Genomic DNA, 18,714 nt, shown 5'->3' with positions numbered 1-18,714 from the left:
TAAGGAGTCCCTTCCGGGCAGCGGTAATAGCGGCGTTCTTTCTTTTCCCTTTTTTTTTAATTTACAGCGAAGCTGTATAGCTATACCTCTCAATGGGTCTGTCGTGTCCTCAGACGAAAACTCAACCAATCAGCGGGAGGCGCGCGCCGTGTGCACCGCTGGGTTCCTTGAAGCACCAGCAGACGACGCTCCCCTCCGCGCATCCGCAGCAGCACCCGCCGTGCGGGAAAAAAAAAGAACCAGAAAGCTTGTCTTCGCCCATAGCGTTCGCCGCAAGCGTTTCCCGGTAAAGATTGCGTTTGCATAAGCTGCAGATGCCGGGAAGCGCCAATTGTAGTATACGAAGCAGGGAGTGACGTAACTACACTTTCGTATGTAAAAGAAGAACCCGCCAAGAAACTGATTCGATTTGGCACAGTGCTATGGGAAAGCTGCGTATAGTTAGGGCTCCTGAAGAGCAGTGTGCATACGACGCGCGGCGAAAGTGTGGTTAAGGGCATTTCTATTCTCTCAGGTACAGTCTTTATAGGTACACGACGTAGCGGCGCAAGTCGCAGGCCTTTGAAGCGTCTTAGGCTAACAATTAGGCAAAGTGCTTGTTAATATCGTCATGTGAATCATTTCAAGCTACGCAGCAATGTGTAATCGTTCTAGTTGTCGTTTACAGCTTAGCTGTCGAACCATCTTCACAGCGTGAATTATAGTGACCCATTTTCTTTTTGATAGTGTGTTTCACTGTTGGCATCAAAAACTTCACATTCGTTAGCTTTTTGTGATGCCTCAACTCATATTTCAAACGTAACAGCTTGCACGGAGGCTGCAATAGCTGCATCTACACTATCTGAAACTAGGCTTATCACGCGGCCCCAAATTTTGTTGCAGTCAGCACTTAATGCATATATTTCGTTGCCTCGATGCGCGCTACTCAGCTTTCAAGTTTATTTACCTCTCAAGAGCCTGACAGAGTGTAACGTCGGCAAACGGGCGTACAATTTCGTGCGCTTCTTCCTTTCCTCGAGGTCCACTAGACTCAATATTGACGAGTTTTTTACCCACGAAACACGAAATTCAGCTTGGGCCAAAGGGAACACCTCAGGGGGCGATGATCTCCCCCACGCTGTTCAACATCTCCCTGATCAGCCTGTCGAGGGCTTTGAACAAAATACCGAACATTAACCACACGATCTACGCGGATGACATCACCATCTGGTGCTCCAGCGGATGTGAAGGTCAGGTCGAGGGTGCTTTGCAAGGGGCCATCGATGTGACGGAGCGGTATCTTATCCCCACCGGGCTAAGGTGCTCGCCCGCTAAATCCGAGCTCTTGCTCTACAAGAAGAGGCCCAGAGGCGGTTATCGCCGGTCCTGGAAGCAAGCAACAGAGATCCACATTACGTTATTCACCGGTAAGGGCTCCCCAGTACCGCGGGTAGACACTTTTAGGGTCCTAGGAATGTTTATCGAGTCGAACGGGGCCAATGGAGTAGCCGTCAAACGCATTTGTTCCAAGACCGAAAGCGCCCTGGGCCTGATCCGAAGAATCGCCAACAGGTGCCGCGGAATCAGGGAGGACAATCTGATCCGGATTATCCACGCCTTCGTGCTATGCCACCTCGCTTATTCAGGGGCTATGCACAACTGGCTCGTATCGGAGCGCAACAAGATCAATGCCCTAATCAGAAGGGTCTTCAAGCTTGCCCTCGGCCTTCCCATCCGAACGCACACAAAAGACCTCCTCAATTTGGGAATTCACAACATGTTCGAAGAAATCGTTGAAGCCGAAGAATTTTCCCAGTTTGTCATACTCTCCGGTACCCCAACGGGCCGGGCCATACTTGGCAAGCTGGGACGTAACCCCATGGTCGTCAGTCTCGACGCTGTGAAGCTGCCGAACGACGTAAGTTCTAAGATTTACATACACCGGATGCCACGCAATATGCATCCCACCTACAATAAAGGACGAAGACGAGCCAGGGGTAAAGCTCTGCTCGCCAGTGCCCGCTTGAACAAGGACCGAACGTGCTTCGTAGACGCTGCTTCGTGCGTTCAAGAAGAGGCCTTCTCCTCAGTGGTCGACTGTGATTCTAAAATCCTTAGCTGCGCTATCATCCGCACTTCTAATTCCAGCGTTGCAGAGCAGGTTGCTATTGCTCTTGCATTGACGGACAGTGTGCATGACACGATTTATTCAGATTCCAAGGCCGCTGTTAGGGCCTTTCAGATGGGAATGGTGGCTCCCCAGGCCCTACGTATCATCCAAAGTTCTAAAGACATGAAACATCACTCTTTGGCCTGGTTCCTTGCGCACCTTGGAACCATTGAGGGTGCCTCGATCAACCCCGACGAGGAGGCGCACTCGGCTGCACGAGGTTTGACTGACCGTGCGCTGGGGTAACGCGTCCTCTCCTGGGCGACCCGAGCCTCTCTGCTCGTACAACGAAATTTGCAAACATAATTATCTGTCAAGAAGACTCCTGCCTTTGCCGCACTCCTCGCTATGCAGGGCCCAAGCAGTCACTCTCAGACTACTGCAAACAAGCACTTACCCGAGCCCCGCGGCCCTGCACACAATGTACCCCGAACGGTTTCGAAGCCCGGACTGCCCTTTGTGTGGTGATTATGCGGACTTCGAACATGTCCTGTGGGGCTGCGCCTCTTCCGGTCCCCTTTTCACCCAAGAGGAAATGATGAGGCTAATTAGGGCCCAGGATCAGAGCTCTCAAATCCTAGCAGTCCAGAGGGCTCGCGAGAGGGCCGTCAGGTTTCACCGGATGGTCCCCGAGTGGGCCTAGCCAGGTGACGTTGAGTTTGCTTACGTCTATAGTGGACTAAATAAAGTTGTTTCACTCACTCACTCACTCACCTCTAAAGTTCGACCTCTTTGTTTAGTAATAACAAAAAAGTGACTATATCCTGGAGCGATCAGGGGTGCAAACTTCCCTGTTGACAAATCTGCTTCCAACTTGTGGATTACCAGATGAATTGCGGAGTACCAGTTAAAAATTATTTGAACCAGCTGTATTAGTAAATTAGCTTCCTACAATAACAAAAACGTCATTATCAATGTAAGAACAGGCTTGGTAAGCCAGAATAGATGCATAAACAAAAGACGGCTTGCGATGCCACCTGGAAGTGCTTGCACCATCTTGTCGTGACATCGTGCATTTTGACAGCGTCTGCTGGGGTTTAGTTAAATGAGCCAAAGATTGAATTTAGCAAGTTCCAAAGTTTAGTACTGGATCAGAACGACACAAATACGAAAAGCACTGTGTGACGTCTGTGTTACGCCGTCAGTGTGACGTTACCTTGACGTACTGGTGCGGGGGTTCCGGCACGAAATTCAATAAATGGAAATGCGGTCTGCTTTTTCTGTTCTATAATAATCAACCTACTGCCACGAAATTGCAGAAAATAGAGTTTGAAGGAATACTTAATCAGTCTAAGCTGATGTACTGCCTCTCTCTAGGGTCCCCTTAAGTCGCTCATTGTGTGAGCATGCGCAGAGAGCCTCCAGGCCGTCGGCAGCCAGCGTGGCCGTGCCCAAGAGGCGCCGAACAAGCGGTCACACAGGCGACTGCGTCCTGAGGTTCCTCTCCAATGGCGCCTGCACCGTCTGCGTCATCGGGGCCGTGCTCGTGCTGCTCTTCATCCTGCTCAGGCACACCGCTCACGAGTACATCCAGAGTACCACCGCCAAAGTGGAAGAGTACTGTCACACGAAGGCGAGCAACACATATACTATATCCGCTTGCTTCTGCGACTACCGCATTTTTACGAATACAACCAACCTGGAATTTACAGTAGAAGAGCAGCCATTCTTCATGAATTCTGAGGATGGAACAGCACAAACAAAAAGAAAAAAAGCTACAGGCTTAAAGTGTGTCATCCCTGTAGAATCACGTCCCAATTTCCTGCAAAGCTGATATTTCGAGCAGTTGCATTGAGACTCAACTGTATGTAACTTAACCGACACATTCTTCGTCGTGACTCCGGGAAAAAATTCTATAACGCTTGTTTAACGTCGTATGACGAACTCACGTGCATACATGCACTGAAATTTGCACGCATGTCTGACATGGCATGTCGACGTTCAAGCCATTGCCGTGGCAGGTCCTCCACAAAGTACCTCGTCACAAACAGCCTTAATGGAAATGTAATACGGGAAGCACTATAAACGCACGGTTTCAGTTCGTTCATACGTGTAGCACTTAAACGGTCATTTTTCAACTATTTGTTCCGATTGGCCGCTCAATGCGAGCCATTGAGAGGCAAATCGGAACAAATAGTTGAGAAATGAACAGTTTGGAAGCGCTTGGCTCATCGTGCATCACTGCAGCTCTCTTTCCCGCTGACGCTTCGCCACTCTTAAAGGGACACTGAAGAGACACACTTAATCGAATTTAGACTGATAAAGTACTCTTTGGGAACTTTTTCGTTAATTCCACGGAAATAGGTTGATTGTTAGAAGAGAAAATGAACGTCAAAGTTCCGCCTTTTATATTTCGCGCCGAAACCTCAGCGCCGGTATAGGTCAGTGTGACGGCATGGATTTCAATTTAAACTTTCGTATTTTGGCCGTTATGGCTCAGCAAAAGTTGCTAAGTTCAGTTGTTGACAATTTTAGAACATAAGTATATCTGTAGCTGCAAACTTGGGGGTGCGACCCTTACACGACACTAAACGGTATTTCAGAACGGTGTGTGCATAATCAATTTTGTTCGCTTTAGATGTCTCGATAGGTGCAGTTTACAGAATTGTGATATTGTTTTTTTCTCCGGTATTGCCACTTTTTGATTTCCTAATACTCAAGAATTTTACTAAAAATTTGGTGGCCTAAATCAGAAGTCTACTTTCTAGGAGTAATGCAACTAACCTCATCAAGATTGTCCCAGTGGTTGCTGAGGAAAACGATCTCTCCGTTCCCATTTATTTAAACGTGCCCATCCCACCAACCGCAGCCTGTAAAGCCGTCGCGCACTTTCGACAGGACTGCGAGCAGCACGCGCAGCTGATCCTGTCTATGGTGAACATGAACGAGGACCCGTGCGAGGACCTGAACGCGTTCGCTTGCTCGTACTGGGAGCCCCAGGCCGACAGCTACAACTACGGCGCCGCGCTGGACTCCCAGGCGATCCACGACTGGTTCGCCAACTTCAAGAAGTCACTGGACGAAGGCAGCGCCCACCTGATGGCAGGCACCAAGGCGCTCGATATGTTCAGGGCCTGTCTGCGGCATCGCATCACCGCCGAAGAGGCCGAGCGGGGCAAGCGTATGCTGCGCGAGTTCATGTCCAAACTGCGCATCCCGTGGCCGGACGAGCCGAGCTCCGACGTGGATCCGCTCGGCGTGCTCATCGACCTGTCCTTCAGGCGAGTGCACCGGTGACTATAGCGTAGCGAACGTTTCTTATAAACCGGGAAGTGAGGAGACGGGGTTGCAGGTCACGTGTAGGCCCCGTGCCAGATTGTAGAATCAGCATTGTCTTTCGCCGACAAAACCGCACGCTTTGTCCCAGGCACAAAGAGGTGATACAGTGACTATGCCACAGACACAGACAGACTTGAGTGATGGAGGAGCCAGTAAAGAAAGCAGTAGCAGGCGGGGAAGAGCAACAGCACTCGCCGCGTGTTTCCAGCATGGGGCAGAAACTGCTTTATTTTTTTCTCTATGTGGTGCTCAAGGTACCAACAATGTTTGCGTTCTTGGCGCGCGCCTCGGTTAGGGCCACCGAAATTAAACGTTGCTAGGGCCGACGTGTTCCCACGTGCAGGTGGCAGCTGGGAATGTGGTTTGAACTCCAGCCCTTGCAACGCCAGCCACGCTCAGAGTCACCACCGCAGCCCGACTCTCCTAAAGACGGTGCCACGTCGAAAAGGCCCACCGAAAACAAGAGCCGTTACCCGCTGCTCATGTCGGTGGGACGGTTCGTCGGTTACTGGTCGGTGCACAATAGCGAGATAGTGCAGAGGCGCAACTACGCCAAGTACTGGGCCATCTTCTACGAGGCGTTCGGCGCCGGCCGGCCCAACAAGAGCGACGCGTACGTCCAGAAAGTGGTCATGGTCGGACGCGACGTCCTCGAGGAGTTCCTGGGCGTCGTTAACAACGAGGACAAGGAACCCGCCCGATTCGAGCTGGGCGACATCGGTAACCACACGCCAAACCTACCGGCGCGCCGCTGGATCGAGCAGCTGAACGCCAATGCGGTGCCCGTCGTCGCTAGTGCTGCACACAACGCCGGGAATCTCCACGGTTACGCGTCGAGCGACACGATCACAGTCGCGGACACGGCACTTCTCAGGGCAGTGAACAGGCTGTTCGGGGCGCACAACAGCACGATGCTGCTGCGACACCTCTCCTGGTCCTTTATACAGGCGAGTGGCACAGTATAGCCCTCTTGATGTTAGCTACGTCTATATAGGTAGCGCGGAGCAGCGTGAAAGTACGCTTATTTACGCTTGCGGAACTCTCGCCCACCCCCTGCATGGATAATGGAGTCTGGATAAGCGTTTGGGCGGGGAATCGCTAGCGTACGTGTATCAGAATTACGAAATTCTTACGCGAGCGCTAACGGCGACGTTTGCGATTGTGTTTAACCAAAGCGCGCAGTTGCTACGGTACCACAAATTGAACGCAGATTGCTACGGTACCACAAAGTGGTACCGTAGCAATCTGCGTTCTTCTTTTTTCCCCTATGTTGGACTGCACAATCTTCGGGATCGGCCCACGAAAACGGTATATAGGCAGTCACACGAAATCTCGGTTAGCTCCCAAATAATGCTGAACGCATCACGAAGCGTTCGTTTACGACACCTGACGAGCTCTCGCACAGCAGGCATTCGGGGCCCTGGCCGACCGACGCCTGTTGGTGGCCAAGTACGGGGACAATAGGAAGACGTCTGTGCGCAGACACGTGTTCTGCGCCACCGAGCTCGAGGACGCGTACGGACCGCTGGTGCGCTCCCTGTACGTGTTCCCGCGCTTCACGGCACGCATGCGGTTCGCCATCGACGACACGTTCGCCACCGTCACCAAGGCACGGCAAGGCTTTGTTCTCCAAAACTACAGGGTGCACGAACGATACGAGGCGCGCTGGCGTTTGAAGCTTCTCTCGCGTAGCGAAAATTCCCATAGGGATTCCTGTATATAGTCTAGTAATACTTAGCACTTGACGCTTAAAATATAGTCTGGTAGGAGTCTATATTGGTTTAGTAGAATTGTTCATCAGTTTCCTGTCAGCCCAATAGGAATTAGCTTAGCCTGTAAAGGTAATTTGTAATAGTGCCTACATAGGTGCGTGTGATAGTGCTTGCTGATAGACATGTATGGTACAGCGTCATTTGGGACTATTAATGGCAAAGCTTTCCGGTCTTGTAAATTTCAACATCAAAATAACGTCACGCATATTTGTGTCGGGATTTGTGTTCAAATTGGAGCCGATGCCACGTGGTTTTGATGAGGCCCGATATGTAATTTGTCCCATAGATATTTCTATAACACAAACAATAAAATAAATAATGACTTCTACACCTACTACTGGTAAGTAGTAGTAGTAATTAGTAGTGGTAAGCTGCAGCTGCAGTAGTACTAGTAATACTATGGGTATGAGCGCTCATACCGAATTGTTGTTCAGAGTTGTTCCTGGGCACGTTAATTAAATCAATTGATTCAATTGATTTATTGATATATTGACTGGTTGTGTGATTTATTTATTTATTTATTTATTTATTATGGAAGTATGGTACTCCTTCCATGACCACTCGGCACCGCGACACTCTTTTTCTTTATTACTTTCTTTCCGCCCGTATTCTTGGTCTCTGAGCGCGTGAAACTTGTACGGACACTTGTACAGCACGACCGCGTGCGACACATCACCACGCAGGAGGCCGCACACAAGGTGTCGGCGCTCGCGTGGGCCGACAGTGCCACGCGGCTGGCAGCCATAACGAAGCTACACAACGCGCGAACCGCGCTCTGGCCGCCGGACTCGTTCCTGACCAACGAGGGGCTCAACGTGATGTACGCCAACTTCACGACCAACCTGACGGTTGGCAAGTCTCTGTTCATCGACTACTGGATCAACGCCCAGAGGCAGCTGCGCGGGCTTTCCGACGAGCCCAGCCTGGGGGACGCGCTCAGCCTGCCGCCCAACTACGTGCTGCCGTACTTCGACTACGACTACCTGCAGAATCGCGTGCTCGTCTCGGTGGCCGCTCTGCACGGCGCTCTCAGAAGGGTACAGGCCACGCCAGCCGTGCTCTACGGCGGCCTTGGGTTCTCCTACGCCCGCCAGCTGCTGCGCGCCCTGGACAGCGGCGGACTCAAGATCGACGCCGTGGGCAACATCGTACCGGACACGTGGGCTTCGCCGCGTTGGATGCAAGTCAAGCGGGAAAGGCAATGAAAATCACCCTCCTAATACACGTCATAAGCCAGTTCGCAGAAAGATTTATGGCCGGCGCCAGGTTCGCCGATCGATCAATAAAACTGAACAGTGTTAGTTATGACGAGGCACCTTACGTGCGCTGATACAACCAAATATTTAACTTTTTCCGCTTATATTTGCAACGAGGAATGTTTAGGCTATAGAGTCGACGCTTGATAAATATGTCGCAGTCTCGCACGAAAGGCGAAGCACCGGTCGCGATAGCAAATTAGCAGATAGCTACTGTTGTAATCGTACCGCTGGCACGAGTTGTTGGGGTCTCGGTGCTGACGCCCGTTATTGCCAATGGGTCGCAAGCCCCAAGGGTAGCGTTGGCCTGGCGGCCTGGGGCACTGGAAGCATCCGAAGGTCCCGGCAAAGCATGAGAAGACTGGTAACAGAACAACTTGTTTATTCTAACATAGCAAAAGAGCGGCCGGTCAGGTCGACCGAAGTGGAGAGACGGGAGAGCACGTAACTCAACAGTACAAATCGGAGCCTCTCTCTGGCGTCCGGGGGCAGCTGCTCTTATACTCCCGGCGTCGCGGTCCAAAAGGGAAGGAGGGAAGGTCACGGGATGAAGGTCACGGGACGGCGCAGCAGGGGCCCACGACGGCGCGAGCGGTTGAGCCGAGAGACCTCCAGGCCCCTCATTCGGGGAACTCCGCTCCCCGGCTGCCGCGCTTTGACAAGCGAGGGCACACACACACACACGCACACACGAAGACACGTGGCACAGAAACACGCCTGGACACGCTTGGCGGGTAGGCGTTGCGGCGTCGTCGGACGGGCCAAAATGTCCGCCGCTTTGAACAAAGCCCCGACGTCCGTTGCATCCGCGCCGGCATTACCGCGCGTTGTAGGCGAAACGTAACAGACCGCCCCGCCGGGGGAAGGAGATCCCGATGGTCAGGGGACTGCATCCGCTGTCCGGAGGGATGTCGCTCGATGATGCTCATAACCGAAGTTGGGCGTCCTTGGGCGTTTCTTGAGCGCAGCGCACAGAGAAGGCCTCGTTCTCACGTTCAGGTGCACACAGGACACTGCAAAGTGACTTCGGGAGAGTTGACATTTTTGTTCTCGTTTCCGGCAAGCGTTAGAACCACGCCAAAAGTCAACCGCTCAGTCAGCAAGCACGGCACAACCCTCACTAAGCCCTGCCAGGCTCTTTCCCCTTTTATACTGCTGCCTAGTTCCTTACAGTAGTTTAGCAGCACTCAGAACGCGTCCACAAATCGGAAAAATTGCACTAAAAAGCACATCATCACTTTGAAACACTACACAAAAGCAATAAGTTAAAAAAAATCCTGCCTCAGGAAAAAAAACATCAGTAACAAGCAATTTTGAGGCTGATTCCCACGTTAGGGGCTTCGACTTAAGCCATCGGCGTTACCGTTGAGACTCCCCTTTTTGTAACGCACCTCAAAAGAATATTGTTGCAAAGCGAGGCTCCAGCGCAGGAGGCGGCCATTTTTGGGAGAGATGGTCTGCAGCCATTGGAGAGGGCAGTGATCCGTTTCAATGATAAACCTCGAGCCGGCTAGGTAACATGACAATTTCTGAACGGCCCACACGATACACGCACACTCTTTCTCGGTGGCGCTATACGCCTGCTCACGACTGGTCAGCTTACGACTAGCATACAGGACGGGGTGTTCTACTTCTCCATTTTCCCGTTGGCACAGTACAACGCCCATGCCTCGCTCACTAGCATCACACTGAACAACGAACCCTTTTGTGTAGTCGGGCGATCGTAGCACCGGCTGGCTTGTTAGGGCGCTCTTTAGGGCGCTAAAAGCCCTTTCCTTCGTCTCCTCCCAGACGACTGTTTGCGGCTCTGTCTTTCTTAGAGCATCCGTCAAGGGAGCCGCGATATCAGAGTACCAGGGGATGTACCTCTGATAGTAGCCGGCGACACCTAAGAACGACCGAATATCGGTCTTCGTGCGCGGTTGCGGGAAGTCTCGCACAGCGGCCACCTTTATTTCAGAGGGGCGGCGACGACCCCGACCAATCACGTGTCCGAGGTAGACAACCTCGGCCTGTGCTAACTGGCACTTGGGAGCCTTGACTGTCAAGCCCGCATCGCGCAGGCGGGTTAGCACTGCCCGCAAGTGCGCCATATGCTCAGGCCAGGATGCGGAGAATATCGCTACGTCGTCTAGATACGGTAAAGCGAATTCTTGCTGTCCCCGCAACACTTTATCCATGAGGCTTGAAAAGCAGTATGGCGCGTTCTTCAAACCAAAACTCAAAACTTTAGGACGGAATGTCCCCATTGGTGAAATGAACGCCGCATACCTACTAGCCTCTTCTGTAAGTGGAACCTGCCAATAACCCCTGACAAGATCTAGGGTGGAAATAAACTGAGCGCTACTCACTCTCTCAAGGCGCTCCTCGATGTTAGGGATCGGATAAATTTGATCCTTAGTGATGGAATTAAGCCTGCGGTAGTCGACGCAAGGACGAGGTTCCTTGCCCGGTACCTCAACTAAAATCAAAGGGGAGGTATAATCACTCTCACCCGCTTCAATAACACCGAGCTGTAGCATTTTCTTTACCTCAGCCTCCATAATATCGCTCTGGCGGGGTGACACCCGGTACGCCTTGGATCGTACTGGCTCTGGGGAGGTAAGTTCTATGTCATGAGTAAGGACAGAAGTCCTACCAGGCCTCTCAGAGAACAGACCTTGAAACTCTTGTAAGAGCTGGTGTAGTTCGGTTTTCTGCTCAGGCGACAGCGATGCTTTACTTATTAAGTCACTAATGACTTGATCGGTGTCTTTCCTGTTCGTCACTGAGCCTAGTCCCGGAAGCTCGACCGGAAGCTCTTCTAACTTTCCCGCATCGGGAATTTCCTCTCCAGTATCTGGTGCCTTTAACGCTACAGGCTCAATTTTATCCCGTTCGGGCGTGCTCTGAATACTAGCTTGCTGCGCCTCTGACCCTTTCTCATCGTTCAACAACGTCGGCCCCGCAACTACCGCCTTTGCAGCGAGCTCCCGAACCTTCGATCTGGTTAAGGCCTGAACGCTAGCCTCACCAAACAAAAGCCCCTTCTCGCGCAGGAGGTGATCGGACCTGTTTGAAAATAAGTATGGGTACTGGGGGGGCAGCATAGATGACACTGCGGCCTCCGTCTCAAGTGCTCCGAAAGGTCCTTCAATAAGCACTTTTGCTACCGGCAGACACACGCTATGAGCTTCCACTGCTTGCTTGATCCATGCGCACTCGCCCGTGAACATATCGGGTTCTACGTAAGAGGGATGAACTACATCCATCGTAGCTGCGGTATCGCGAAGCACTCGGCACTCTTTCCCGTTCACGAGGAGGTCTCGCATGTAAGGCTCGAGAAGCTTGATGTTCTCGTCAGTGCTGCCTAATGAAAAAAACACGACTTTTGGTTTTGTTTCTGGGCACTGCGCCGAAAAGTGACCCGGCTTCTGGCACGTATAACACAGGCGCGCTTGCCTCGCCTCGAACCGCTTTCTGCGTTCGGCTTCGGCTGCCGCCGTCTCCTTACGTTCGGTCGGACACTGCGCCGAAAAGTGACCCGGCTTCTGGCACGTATAACAAACGCGCGCTTGCCTCGTCTCGAACCGCTTTCTGCGTTCGGCTTCGGTTGCCGCCGTCTCCTTACGTTCGGTCGGACTGCTTTCACTCGCATCCGCACTACGTGTATCCCCCTTTGCTCTCATGGGTGTGAACTTCGGCCTCTCCAACTTGGAGCCAAATTCACCCTTTTGACCGTCCTTAGCTCCGCGAGCCCGACGCGTCACAAACTCCTCGGCTAACTCAGCGGCTCTAGCCACCGTACTAACGTCTGGCCTATCCAAGACCCAGTACCGCACGTTCTCAGGTAACCGACTATAAAACTGTTCTAGCCCGAAACACTGCAGAACTTTCTCGTGGTCACCAAACGCTTTCTCTTCTTTGAGCCACTCCTGCATGTTTGACATAAGCCTGTAGGCAAACTCTGTATATGACTCACTTTTGCCTTTCTCATTTTCCCGAAACTTCCGACGGAACGCCTCCGCTGACAGCCGGTACTTTTTTAGCAGACTCGATTTCACTTTGTCGAAATCCTCTGCCTCCTCTCTCTCCAAGCGAGCGACTACGTCGGCCGCCTCGCCGGGTAGCAAAGTGAGCAAGCGCTGTGGCCACGTTTCCCGAGAGAACCCCTGCTTCTCGCACGTTCGCTCAAAGTTAACCAGGAACAAACCAATGTCCTCTCCAAGCTTAAACGGCCGCATCAGGTCAGTCATTTTGAACAATACTCGTTCTCCTGCACCGTGTGCCTGACTTCCATTACGAGCGCGTTCCATCTCTAACTCGAGACGCTTCATTTCCAAAGCGTGTTGACGGTCGCGCTCTCTTTCTTTCTCTTGTTGCTCTCGTTCTATCTGTTCTTTACGTTCGCGCTCATCTTTCTCTTTCTGTTCTTTAAGTTCACGCTCCTGTTTCTCTTTTTGCTCTTTAAGTTCGCGCTCCTGTCTTTTTGCCGTCTCCCTCTCCTCAATGGTCTCAAGGCATTCCGACAGCTCGTCATCCTCAGCTTCTAACTCAAGAATAGCCCTTAGCAGTTCTGGTTTTCTGAGTTTGTCTGAGACATCCAGACCCAACTCTCTCGCAAGCTCCAGCAATTTCGGTTTGCGCAACGACTTCAAATCCATGGCTGCTCTGAATGCTGCTTTCTCTACTGCCTACTATTGTCTTGCCGCAAACTAACCCGGTAGCAACGACAACCACAATTACCAGCTCTGTTTCTAACACTAACAAAAGCCTGGCAAAACTCAGAAGAAGAAAGTCCCGCACTCACCAAACCTCGCAGCCAAGAATTCCGCGCAGTCGTTCCGCTGCAGGCAACCAGTCATCACACAGGGCTCGTTGCGCTGCTCCCGGATGGTCGTTGAGCTGCTCAGCATACAGTCAACCGCATCTCTTCGCTGCTGGCCTCCGTTGTCGCGATCTCACCGCTGGCAACCAGATGTTGTAATCGTACCGCTGGCACGAGTTGTTGGGGTCTCGGTGCTGACGCCCGTTATTGCCAATGGGTCGCAAGCCCCAAGGGTAGCGTTGGCCTGGCGGCCTGGGGCACTGGAAGCATCCGAAGGTCCCGGCAAAGCATGAGAAGACTGGTAACAGAACAACTTGTTTATTCTAACATAGCAAAAGAGCGGCCGGTCAGGTCGACCGAAGTGGAGAGACGGGAGAGCACGTAACTCAACAGTACAAATCGGAGCCTCTCTCTGGCGTCCGGGGGCAGCTGCTCTTATACTCCCGGCGTCGCGGTCCAAAAGGGAAGGAGGGAAGGTCACGGGATGAAGGTCACGGGACGGCGCAGCAGGGGCCCACGACGGCGCGAGCGGTTGAGCCGAGAGACCTCCAGGCCCCTCATTCGGGGAACTCCGCTCCCCGGCTGCCGCGCTTTGACAAGCGAGGGCACACACACACACACGCACACACGAAGACACGTGGCACAGAAACACGCCTGGACACGCTTGGCGGGTAGGCGTTGCGGCGTCGTCGGACGGGCCAAAATGTCCGCCGCTTTGAACAAAGCCCCGACGTCCGTTGCATCCGCGCCGGCATTACCGCGCGTTGTAGGCGAAACGTAACACTACATAAAAGTAAGGATAATAGTTCTATCTGCCGTATGAACTTGTAAACATTCGCTTACTAACTAAATTAACAATTATATAATGTGTAAGCGCGACTGAACGAGGACGTAGAAAGAAAGACACACAGAGACAGCGCTGTCTCTTTGTGTGTTTTTTTCTACGCCCTCATTCAGCCGCGCTTACACATTCTATCATGGATTCAAACAAACTAGCCCGCCAACGTGGTTTAACTAACTTAACAAGCACGGTGTCACACGCGCACAGGTAAACATGTACACATCTCGCCCGATGAACGCGGAAACTCGTTGTCAAAAATACTGGAGTGAGGAATCGCGGCAGCAGCAGCGATCACCTCTGGCTTTAGCGCGAACGGAACCTCGAAAGCACTGCGCATACGAAGCTACAGGCACTACGCGCACTCTGCAAACTTCATAGATCGCTTTCCAGATGAAACTGCGATACTAAATTTTGCTCGCGGGAGAGTTCACGTCCCTGCATTTCGCATACTGAACTCTCTCGCTGCATACCCGCCCCGCCACATGGAGCTCATATGGGTGCCTGCCCACTCTGGGAATCCTGGAAACGAGGCTGTCAACGCTTTAGCCCGAGGTTTTCTCAACCGGGCAGCAGCGGCCTCCGATCCAGGGTTCTCACGGGAGCGCATGCATTCATTCACTGAATTGACGCAAGCCTGCAAAACTGAGCGTCGGCTCTACCCCCCACCCCATCCCTCCCTCGACAATTATCACCAGACACATTGGAGGCGGCTCCAAACACGCACCTTACCCTCCCCTTATATACGCTCGCGCTATCACCACGTCCACACCGACCCCTCCTGTACCCTCTGCCACCACCCCAAAGCCACTCTCGATCACATTCTTTTCCTCTGCCCGGCGGATCCTCCCCCGCGGGGCCTGGAGCACCTTACTACTTGGGAGGCTTGGGAGACCCTACTGCGCTCCGAGGACCCGGCCAAGCAAGCCATCGCCACAGGCCGGGCTGCCAGCGTCATGAGCCTCCGGGACATGAACGTTTGAGTGCAGTGGGGCCGTGCGGGGGCCCAAGGACCTGCGTATCCGCAACTCCCCTGTGTGCAATAAAGTTATCACCACCACCACTTTCCAGATGAGGCCCGCCCAGGCGCGCACTTTGGCTACGTCGCAGATCGCTTTCAATATAAGGCGCCCGCACGGCCGCGCCGTAAGCAGCAGCCGCCGCCGAAGAACGTCCCACTTCCCCGCCTCGCCTCCGTGACACGCGTCGACATATATGCACAATGTTTTGTTGTAGACGACAGCTTATAACTCGAGCCTTAACGTTGTTTCGACAGCGTGCGCAAGTACTCTTAGTAGACACCTAAATAACAGCAAGCTGGCTTCGCCACAATAATGGTATTTATAAGGAGAAGCCGACTTTTGCACGCCTTCATGTCTTGCAGACAGCCAGGGAAAACACGTAGAAGGCGGGAGATGGAAATTCTAGACAACGAGGTAAAATCAACAGATGAGTATTCGAAGTGCGTTTGTGTGCGTGTAACCGAAAACGTTACCTGTGTAACGGTAAGCGCTTTTATGAACGTAAGCGCTTTTATGAACGACTTAGTATATATATATATATATCAGCTGAGTGGTAAATTACACTTCTGAAAGATAATACTCAAAAGCTGCCATACGGTGAGCGACGGCTCGGTAATCCAGAAAGGACGTAAGAACGAAATCTCGCGGCAAGGTCACCTTGAAGCTCCCACACTAGCTCATAACAAAACTGGTTTCATGCGCATTTGCTGGGGACCAATCAGCTGGCTGTCGATATGCAGGCATTTATGTGAATCCATGCGATAAGCAGGCATTCAGCGCCGGTCATGTGTACTATGTGGCTCTGTCTGTTCTTTTAGCGCTGCTTTCCCAACCGTTCGACAATGAACCAACTCTGCAAACCAAGGTTTTGCTTCTGCTAACCATGTTTTACATTCAAATAAATTAAAACGCTGTCTTAACAGAATGAATCAATCTTCCGTTGTCTATACCTTGCTCTTCCCACAGCGTCCATTTAAGGAACACATTTAGGGAGAATAGGGCAGAGGGGAGCATGGGGGGAGGGGAGGAGGAAATGAATAGAAAATTGGGTGGGTTGTAGCACTTGCACCTATTGAAAATTTAGCAGTGTAAATCACATGCATTGTTACATTAATTGTAGGAACAATGCGGTGCACTGTCTCCCTGTATCTTGCGGGCGAGTGTACGTAGTCCTGACCGGCCGCTGTGAGAATGTTAGGTTGTATGTACATGCGCTTTATTTAAGGGTTTATTACACACTCTTGTCTGCCAACTGTCGGAAATTTAAAGTATTATATGCCCACAAGATTTAAAGGGAAGCTGAAGAGTGTCGAATTCAATAAGGCGCTCATATACGGATGCGGGAACCTTATAAACCATGCAGGTAAAATTTTTTTTGGGGGGGGGGGATTTTTCCCTTAGGAGCGACGTAATCGTCGGTTAAAATTGCGCTGTAGCTCCGCCCCCCGTCGAGCGCTGCGCGCTGCTGCTGACGATGCGAGCGGAGACCGGAAACCGCGGCGTAGTGACGTCAGCACTGGTGTTCCGTTCCTTCGCAGTATCCGCGACCGTGCCTGACCGGGATTTTTCTCCGTGCGTGCCGTCTGCTTCGCTCGACCCTACATTCCTTTGTTTGCGTGTATATTGGAGTGGTAGTTGACGTGCGCAACATCAATTGAACTTGTAGGCCGATCATGCCGGCGTTCTGTGCAGCCTACGCTTGCACGAACGCCAGCGGCCGCGACGATGTTCCATTAGTTCCTGCAAGACAAGAAGCTTTCAGCTAAGTGGGAGGCTGCTGTGAAGCGAAACAACTTCAAGCGCTCAAGAACAAGTGTTGTGCTCTAACCACTTCCGTGACGATTACAACCGGAGTTTATCAATAATGCGTGCTTTGGGTTCTCGTAAAAAAAAATAGCACGCTGAACGGAAGGTGCATGTTTATCGCCCACCCTTGACGCAGGTTTCATCGCCAAGCGCCGCGAATTTTCTATTCGCACGTGTGTTGTGAAACAGCCTGCATGCAGCTACAATAACGCAGTGCAAGCGTAAAGTTTACATGTGTTGGAAAACCTGCTCTCGCGAAGACGCTGCGCTCCCCCTTCTCTCGCACACATAAGAAACCGACCATCTCACGTAGCCGACGGAATTCACCGGTTACGAGTAGCGTGCGGATGGCGCGCTGATGAAGGTTCAATACTACACGTGCTACAACAGCCGGTAAACTTTTCCCGCGTTTAAACCGTCTGTGTAGATTGCCGACAGCTTTGGGGCAGCGCACAAATGCCGAAGATCGCATCACCGCTTACGTTCTACGAGGAGGCATGCAGGAACATAACACTACAGTTGTTTGCCCGGAAACGTACTCACTGGAACGCTGAATGCAGCTTAGCAAAAAACATACTCGACAAAGAACTCCGAATTCCAGAGGGCCCAAGAACTGGCGGAGCGTCATCACGTTCCCGTCCCGACTTGGGGGTCGCCTACGGTTTCTACCGGAGGAGTTCCCCGCGTGGGATCTCCAACGGATTGAAACTCCTCAGGACTTCAATAAAGTTCTTGACTGACTGACTGACAAAGAACATTTTCAACACAAGGAGATGCTAACACTTCGCCTTCGTTCGCGTGGAAAGCAGTGCTTGCACCAGCATTTTTTGCTTCTTGGAGAGGCCGGCTCTTCGCAATCGGCTCGTACATGTAGGGAGTAAAGTATAAACCCCTTACAAGTGATCTTGCACGCGACAGCGACAGCGCGACAAGCGAGGCGATGGCTGTCGCGTTCACTCGTCGCCTGCAAGCCGAACTTCACGCGAGCGACGGCTTTGAGCGACGACTACCCGGTATGAGGGCAGCAATATACGCGCCGAAACTAGCGTGACGCATGCGTTATCAATTTAAGTTGATGTATTTTACTGAAAAAGGAGCATAAAATATTTCTGAAGGTCTTGCACTAGGTTCTTATTCTTGCACGTGTAAAATTCAATAGTTTGCTCGTTCCGTGCGACAAACAGTAGTATTTGAGTTATGTACATCCAGTTCCGGCTTCGCACTATTGGTTAGCCGCTCATAGCACTTCCGGGCGACGAGAGACGAGTTCTAGATTTCTAGAAACGAGCGATCGAGCGACACCGAGCGATCTGTTCAAGCGACGGCCCGTTTTGTCGCTCGCGCGCAAAGTCGCTCTCGTGGAGTTTGGACTTAACGCCGAACTCCTCAGAGAAACGCAAGCTCTCGAACTTTTCCATGACCGTCTCAGCAAAACAGCACCAAACTACCTTGCACCGGGCTTCGTGTGTGGCGGCAGCAGTCGGTTCGGACGAACACCATTGTTGACGTCACGAGGTGCCCGACCAATCACAGGCGGAAACGAGGCGCGCGAGCTTGGCGTGTCTGCTGCTGCACTTTTCGTCGAAATAGAATGTTTGCGCTTGCTTCCGCTCAATTTCGATGCGATATTCGAATTCAGAGGGTTGAAAACCACGACGTACTGCCCTTCACTCATTTTTTCTGGAAAAGCTTTCAGCTTCCATTTAAGTTACCAGATAAATCATGGAAGCAGTATTTATCAAAAATAAGGGCGACACGCACATATGCCAGACATTGGTATCGCTG

At 51.9% G+C, this 18,714-nt stretch overlaps 1 protein-coding gene across 1 annotated transcript; it reads left to right on the top strand.

Moving 5' to 3' along the window:
- Nucleotides 1-1,193: 1,193 nt before the first annotated feature.
- LOC126521560 (endothelin-converting enzyme 1-like) lies at nt 1,194-8,405 on the top strand. Its single transcript, XM_050170257.1, has 6 exons — nt 1,194-1,229; nt 3,504-3,722; nt 4,988-5,370; nt 5,772-6,375; nt 6,837-7,070; nt 7,854-8,405. Exons 1-6 carry the CDS (start codon nt 1,194-1,196, stop codon nt 8,403-8,405), a joined length of 2,028 nt encoding a protein of 675 aa, XP_050026214.1.
- The last annotated feature ends 10,309 nt before the right edge of the window (nt 8,406-18,714 follow it).

Source organism: Dermacentor andersoni, chromosome 6, assembly GCF_023375885.2.
Source record: "Dermacentor andersoni chromosome 6, qqDerAnde1_hic_scaffold, whole genome shotgun sequence".
NCBI classification, from domain to species: Eukaryota; Metazoa; Arthropoda; class Arachnida; order Ixodida; family Ixodidae; genus Dermacentor; species Dermacentor andersoni.
The sequence above is the reverse complement of the archived record's forward strand: the minus strand, read 5'-3'. Positions and strand labels throughout refer to the sequence as shown.